General features: G+C 37.2%; 1 protein-coding gene across 14 annotated transcripts in view; it reads right to left on the bottom strand.

Annotated features, from left to right (window-relative positions):
• Positions 1-7,876, bottom strand: part of RAPGEF2 (Rap guanine nucleotide exchange factor 2) — a 382,443-nt gene that overhangs the window by 61,502 nt on the left and 313,065 nt on the right. For all 14 annotated transcript variants that reach the window (XM_019521725.1, XM_019521731.1, XM_019521717.1 and 11 more), the window contains 4 exons: positions 5,271-5,407; positions 4,239-4,397; positions 2,736-2,888; positions 2,232-2,396 (listed from right to left, as the gene is read on the bottom strand). In XM_019521725.1, the coding sequence (XP_019377270.1) occupies positions 2,232-2,396; positions 2,736-2,888; positions 4,239-4,397; positions 5,271-5,407 (614 nt within the window). The remainder of the gene's footprint in view (positions 1-2,231; positions 2,397-2,735; positions 2,889-4,238; positions 4,398-5,270; positions 5,408-7,876) is intronic.

Here is a 7,876-nt window from a genome sequence, read left to right as displayed (position 1 = left end):
TTCACTTAACTTGGATGAGCTCCTGATGTTATCTATTATTTCCAAATAACCACTTTCTTAGTCAGAAACCAATAACCAAAATCCAAAATAAAAAAAAAAAGGACAAAAGAAAAGACTAGCATCACCAAGAGCCACTGCTCATTAAGAAAACCCTGGACTGATTCTAATTATATAAGGATAAAAAAAATGATACTCTCACACATTTGCACAATAACTAGAGCCATTGTAGTCTTTTGTGACAAGGATCTAAGATTAGAAGCATCTACAAATAGGCCTTAACATGAGTTGGAGCTGTATGGTTTATTATGTTAAGGATCCACAGATTAAAAAGCTTCCAAGTAGGTCCCTATTCATCTTGAAAAGCAAGCAAAATTAGAGTAATTGCTCAAATTCATAACATTGAAACTAATTAACTATTTTAGGTTTTTGAGCTATTTTAGAGCTTACTAAAGTTTAGATAATTGTACATAATGTGCTGAAACTCCTAAGCACAATGAGGTAGGGTAGGATAGAATTTTATTCTTGTTTTCTGAGATTTATTTTTCAAGTAAGTCAGATGCGTCAATACTACTTCAACCTTTCCTGAAATGTTATATATATAACACACTAAAGTTTCGAGTGAACAAAACCCAGTATGCATAAGCAGTAAAATAAAATGTGCACTAAACTTACATAGTCTAAGAGTCAAAGGTTTAATTGTATTTTTTATTTTAAAGCTATTGTACATAAGGATTATTACTCGGACACTTTTTTAATTGAGGTGCTCCTTAAATTTTCTGCTTGGAGTGTTAGACTTCATATAGTAGCAGTATATTAGATAAGAATGGACAAGTTTCCAGGCCAAAACTGAAATTGTGTTATAAAATGCCATTGTATAATAAGGGGCTTTCTATTAAATTGATTTCTATTGGTTTATCATAAGCAATTTAAACTATAAAATATAAGATTACAGATCAGAAGAAACAACTAGGATTTCTGTAACTGAAAAAAAAAAATCATCCTTCCTCTTATAAGTAAGAGAAAACTAAGAGAAAAAAGGTAAAGAATAAGAACAAGAGAAAAGCAAAGATGCATTTTACATGGAGAAAGACTAGTACTGAAAGAAACTACAGTGATATAGTTTCATTACCAACATCACCATGGAGGCTACGAATTACTGACATGCAAGTAGGACACATCAAGGAAAAAGTTATACACTGATGGACTGAAAAATTGTGATGTTATCTACCCACATGTTAAAACTATCATGGGATAATTTCAGGGCTGATCCACCATTTTTATGCAGGGATAAACTAGTTTAGTATCTGACATGTTATGGAATAATTGCATGCACAAATACAGATTTTCACAGGGATGGCAAGTTGAACAACAACAACACAAACCTATCCATCAGCAAAATTCTGAAGTTAAGAGCTACAACAATAGACCTTTGTTGAAAGGCAGGCTAACTAGTCACATTTTGAACACTTATGAATTAAGTAATGTATTTCTTTTAACTAATTTGCAGAAATGGATATAATTTGCAAAAGCTTCAGCCTAAAACCAACACGGGCAACTTCAACCCTACCAACTGGGAAAGGTATAAGCAAAGTAAAGCCAGGGTTTTATAAGGTAAAGTGCTATACAACTTTAACATACACTGCCACACATTCTGTCAACAACTGGGTATGTTAGACCTGATTCTCATGTCACACCATTACCTCTAAATAGAGGCTCCTATCTTTAGCACTGTGCAAAGTGAACCAAGAATCAGCCTGGTGTTTATTTTTTCCTTTAAATTTGCCTTTAAGAAAATAATTATTAGTAGAAAGTGTTTACCAAATTGCTTTACCCATTATTGTGCACAGAAAATATGGAACTGTCACAAACTTAACCCCTAAACTACCACAGAATTATATATTAAATTGAAATGCTAGAGTCTTTTAGAAAACTAATTCATACTTCTATTACCTAAGCATTTTATGTATTGGAGTTAATTCAAGCATGAGTGCTTGAATGTGATCAAATAAGTCCCTTTGCCTCTACCTTACAGAGAAAAAAAAAATGGAGTGGCATTAAGTGATTAAAAGAAACGAAAAACGTTTGTTTGCCTAACAGATCTCCAGCCGGTCAGCTGACAAGTCTCTGATTCTCAAAAACTGAGCCAGAATACAAGTTCTTAATAGTTTATATTTTAATGCAAATGATAAGTCATAGGTATCAGTTTCAGATAGTAAATTTTTCCCCCAAACCTTGTCCCTGAGGCTAGGGTCATTGAACCACTCCAACAACTTCTTGCCCACATCCATTGGGCTGGAAAGAAAGGTCCGGTAGGTCAAAAGGAAATCCTCTATAAATGTTGGATCCACCACAGAGTGCTCTTCTACCAAATGCATTGTGAGCCTTTCAGCTGTTCCCTATAACAAATAAAGGATTAGTAATTAATGTACATAAATATCTCCTTATTTGCCTCACACAAGTATGATGCACTAAATATAGTGCATTATTTCTAAGCCTATCTAGTTACAGGTCTCCTACATAATAAACTGAAGACATACAAGTGATCACCAATAAGGAGGTTAATAAACTTTGGTAAAATACAAAAATTCTCAAAAATTAGCAATTCTTTGCTTTGCGTCTAATTTTAAATATAAAAACTAAACATACACATTAACTGTCTGTGCCCTTGCTCATCAATGGAGGTTCTCTATGAATCTACAGAGCATCTGGGCGGATGGTATGTTTTGTTTTTTTACCTTGATGACAATGTGACCCTTCCTTGTTCCAGTGCGATCCAGCTCTCTGTGCTCCTTCACCATAACAATCTCTCCCTCCTCCTCCACCTTCTGCATGTTCTTTTCCACTTGATTGAGGATGCGGCAGTAATCTTGCTGGGCTATGCATACAAACTGAAAAGCATCATCAGGCAGAGATATTAAAAGATACAGAATCCTTAAAAAGGCTGTCTGGATTTACAATACATGTACTTTATTTTTTATGGCAGGTGACTAACTTCTCAACCTTGGTGGATCAAATTTGCCTTTCCGTAAGTTCAACTAGAATAAACCATTAAACAAAAAATGGTGATAAATTCCTCACTGATTTTTGGTTTAGAAGAGTGTCAAGACTCAAGATGATTAAATTCAAGGTGACTTAATATTGGCACAGGATTTTTCATATATTGTATTTCCCGATTTGTTGATCCCCAGAAAAAGATAATTCAGAAATATTCTTCATGGCAACACTGTGGTTTTGGTCCTTTCTGGGGCTCAATAAGCTAATTTTCACTTTATATTCTTGGAACAGATATATTAAGTCAACCATTAAGAGAACTTTAACATTAACATATTAATTTAGGTTACAAAGAAATTAATATTCCTTAGATAAAACAACTGAGTTTCCCTTTGCCATCACACAGCATTTTAAAGAAAGATGTTGCCATTATGAATAATTTAATTACTGTTTAACTGAAATTAATTTACAACAGGAACAGAAGTAATAAAAAAATGCTACACACACACACACTAAGTGGCACTACTATTCCACTTGGATGATTCAAGTAATGTGACTATTCCCTATATTTTGTTCTTAGAAATATCAGATTGCATCTATTCTGTACTTTTTTCATATCTGATATGAAAAAATTATTTGAACCTCATCACTGAAAACATAAGAAAACAATTAATGAAGAATGAACTGTACATTTTTAAAGAAGTAGAATTTGTCATCAGGATTATTAGCAAAACATAAGGGTACTGATAAGTGATAATATCCTGCTCCTTCCCTCCACCTTTTTCCCATGATTCATCCTAAGACACAGCATCTTTGAGATGCATTGTCTTTGAGGGGAAAAATAAAAGGTTAGATCTCTGTTCTTTAATGTAGTTCAAAATAAATTTAGTCCTTATCCTTCCAATGTCTTTACATAACAGTGTCACATCTCCAGAATACTGTACTAATAGGACCTCTCTACTGTATTTCACCTTGATCAATGAACCTCTTAGAAATGTGCTAAAAATGTCATCCCAATCAACTGCAAATGTTATCTATGCATTCATTTAAAGATAAGGTAGACTGATATTTTTTTTTAAATATACATTGGGGAGAAAATATCCTGGTTAAAATTACTGTGTAATAAACCTAAAAGCACAATCCCAAGAGCTTTTTTTCATAATAAGACGACAGGTACACTTGTAGTGATAGCAGTCCATACATTTGTAACTGTGCTTTGCAGATGCATGCTGAGCAAAATGCTTTACCTGGCAGTCATCCACTTTGGTTCGCATCACTCCCTTCATGTATTCCTTGTCTAGGGTAGGAGAAACACCAAAACTGTTTCCCATACACAGTATTTCTGTTCTTCCATCAGGATATGTCACTTCTACAGAGCCATTCAAAATAACTGACCAGGAATCCAGCTACAAAATTAATCAGTGCAAGGTAAATGAAAAGAACAGCCACCTGAGACTAAATCACTTAATATTCTTGTGTTAATTATTTTTTTCTCTTTTTCCTGAGAAATTTTTTTATTAATTATTTAAAAAAATAAGAAAGGAGGAAGACAACCCAGTTTGCTTGACAGTCAAGACTACTTCATTTTGATGGAGATGTAATATTTAGCCTTTAATAAGTAAGTTCAGAATGTTTAAAAATGTCTATCACAATGGAGAAAAATGGTTCTATATAAAATATTAAAGTAAGCTTGAAATCACAGCAGATGGACAAGAACTGTATTTGTATATTTGGCAATCCATGATAAAGGCATACCAGTTTCCATAAGAAAGTGATATGGATAGTATCATGTTAGGCTGCTTTTTAATCCTCAGGTTGAATGAGCTGGGAAAACCATCTTCTAGTGCAGGGGTGGGCAAAATGCGGCCTGCCAGGCCATTCTATCTTGCCCGCGGGGCCCCTAAAAAATTTAGAAAATTAATAATTATCTGCCCCTGGCTGCCTGTCATGCAGCCCTCAATGGCTTGCCAAAACTCAGTAAGCAGCCCTCTGCCCGAAATAATTGCCCACCCCTGTACTAGTGGGTTACTTAGAAACAGCCCCACAGTGGGGCTCAGCTCGTGACCTTAATAGCTTCTGGGTGGTTTAACAGAATAGAAAACAATTTATAACTGAATACAAGTCAGCACAATACAAAGCAACAGAGAGCAAGCACACAAGTTATTTGCTTGCTCAGTGCTACATTTAAGCAATTAAAAAGGAATCTTTTATTCTTGTTAGATGCGTCTCCAGATTCCGTGATATTTGCTAAAGAGCACGTTCAAATACGTTCTACTGACCTCTTCCCCATCATTTAGTACTATGGTTCCTGCTCTCTCCACAACTGCAAATACCATCACAGCACAGAGTTCTCTCCTCACTGACATAGTCATGTTGGCAAAAGCAGGCAACTGATGCATGAATTCCAATAGTTGTTCTGAAGGAGAAAAAAAGCCCACTGAGTTATACAAGTCAAAACAACAAAGCTCAGTAAAGACAGCTCTTCAGAAAGATAGATGCCTTAGGGTTATATTAAAACACTGCACAATCCTCCCTGTATACTGACAAATAATGTACAGAGGTCTGCTGTAATTACAGGGTATTTTGTAGGCACAGACTGGCTTGTTATATCATCAATGGAAAATCTACCAATAAAAGCCAGCATAATGAAAGAACTGTAATGTAACCAAGTGCTTTGAATATATTCAATGGACTCTCAATGACTGCATAGAGCCACTGCAGTAATTAAAACCATATTGGGCTCTTTTAATGGACATAAAATATATTTTAAAACGAAAATTAAATATATTTTGGTATCAGTGTCCTATACTGAAGTTGGCTACAGCTTAGATCCAAACTAAAAAGAATATAAGCACTAAAATAAAGCTATATAAGTAGTCACATTTAAAATATATTAAGTTATTACACTGAACCGACTTTACAAAAAAGGCAAATCCACAGCCACTACTTCTCAGTTTAGTTTTTACAGCTCCACCACACAGCATTTCAAATCTGTTGCCCACAGTCCTCCTGGGAGCAGAAGTAACAAGGGGTAAAGTCCTCAGCTTGTTCTTTATTCACTGGTGTGGTGGGGAGGCAGAAAGCACTGCCCCGCTCTCCTTCTAGGCCAGTCTGGAGAGGGGAGCAGCAGTGCATAGTCCCTAGCATAGGGCAGTTAACACTGCTCTCAGACTGGGGGCAGGGGGAGCACTCAAGAATTCGTTCTTATGAGGAGAACTCTCTTGCAAAGGAGGTATTCCAGTTTTATTCCCTGCAATATCTTCTCATGGAAGGGGCATGTTCCCCCTCCCAGGGGATATTGAACAGAAAATGTTAATCTTGTCATATCTACCAGGAGAAAGGTAGTTCTCCCAGTAGAAATGTAACACCACTGTGTGGCCTAAGAGTCAAGAGATTTTCTGCATTACTGGTGATGAAATACAAGCCAAGAAAGAACTACATGCTGATTTTTCACATCCCAAAATGAGTTGGAGGCCTAATGATCACAAAACTTATTTTGCTATAAAAGTTAAAAAGCAATCAAAGATTCAGAATGGGGAAGAGTGGAAACCTTCATTTGGAACTTGCTGCTTTTTTTACATTAGCTTATATATTGACATGCCTTTTAAAACCTGAGTAGATGCTCATCAATACACAGGCTGTAAGGTTCAATGGCATTCAGATAAAAACAATGCTTTACTAATAAAAATACACAAACACATGGAAGTCCTGTTTTTAACTTGAAACACAACAGTACTATGATCCATAGAGTTTTCTTCATTATTTATATTGCTGTAGACAGCCAATTAATCCAAGGCTTTTAACCTCCCTTTTTCAGTCTGCAGAAATTTTTGTCACATACAGATTCTGATGTAAAATTACAAGCTAGTCTCTAAGACAGTGAACTTGCATGTTATATTTAAACCATACTAAAGTTGTGGAATGTAAAACAGAGAATGTGCCACGAGCAGTCACATGTTAAGGATTAATACTGTTTCTTGCCAGCACATATCTAACTTGCTGATGAACGGGGGGCTGGTGAGCAGGGGTGCAACTAGGAGCCAGGACACAGAGGTTCAATCCTTGCTCTTTGTAGGGGGTCACAGGGAGCTGAGTAATGCATGGCATTTGGGGAGGAGGTTAAATCACGTTAAAAATGGCCATGCTATCTAACTTAGTTCATCCAGGTGCAGCCCTTACACTTAGATATGGTATCAGTGCTCAGAAATCAATCTAAATCCGTAACAGTACAGAAGTTCCACACACACAGAATGGTCTAAAAGTGATGGAACCTGGTCTAAAATAGTCCTGGATCAATGTACACTCAAAATTTAATTGATCTGGTTAAACTGGTGCATGGAACTTCAGTAGTTACCTGCACAGCCCCAAGGCTGAGAAAGCCCAGCTATTGGTCCCAGTCCCAAGACTTCATTTTTTGTACCACCCTACTGGCACGGCACCCCACCTCACTCCACCCCCATTAACCAGCCAAGTCCCTCCAACCCCCACCCTGCAAGCCACTCCAGGTGTCAGATTGATCAGCAGTTGCCACTGTGGGATGGGGGTGTAAAGTTCCCTGGGGAGGTAGGGGGGCTAAAAATAGCTTCTGGTCCCCCTCCTGCAGACCCTACAAGCCCTCCTGATCCCATCAAACTCTCCCAGACTCCATCAGCACCCCCATAGACCCTGCCTACCTCCCAATCACTCCCAAAGATCCTGCCTCCCCTCCACTGATCTATCCTGTGGATCCCGCTTGCCTGCTAATCCTCCCACAGACACCAGATGCTCCCCCCGCCCAATTGCTCCCATGGATGTTGCCTGCCTCCCCACCACCCTGATTGCTCCTGCGGACCCCTGATCATCCCCCCAACACTAAAAAAATCTTCTTCCCCATGAAAACTATGTA

The sequence above is a fragment of the Gavialis gangeticus genome, unplaced genomic scaffold (assembly GCF_001723915.1).
Source record: "Gavialis gangeticus isolate Ggan-Ray unplaced genomic scaffold, GavGan_comp1, whole genome shotgun sequence".
In the NCBI taxonomy this organism is placed as follows: domain Eukaryota; kingdom Metazoa; phylum Chordata; order Crocodylia; family Gavialidae; genus Gavialis; species Gavialis gangeticus.
The sequence above is the reverse complement of the archived record's forward strand: the minus strand, read 5'-3'. Positions and strand labels throughout refer to the sequence as shown.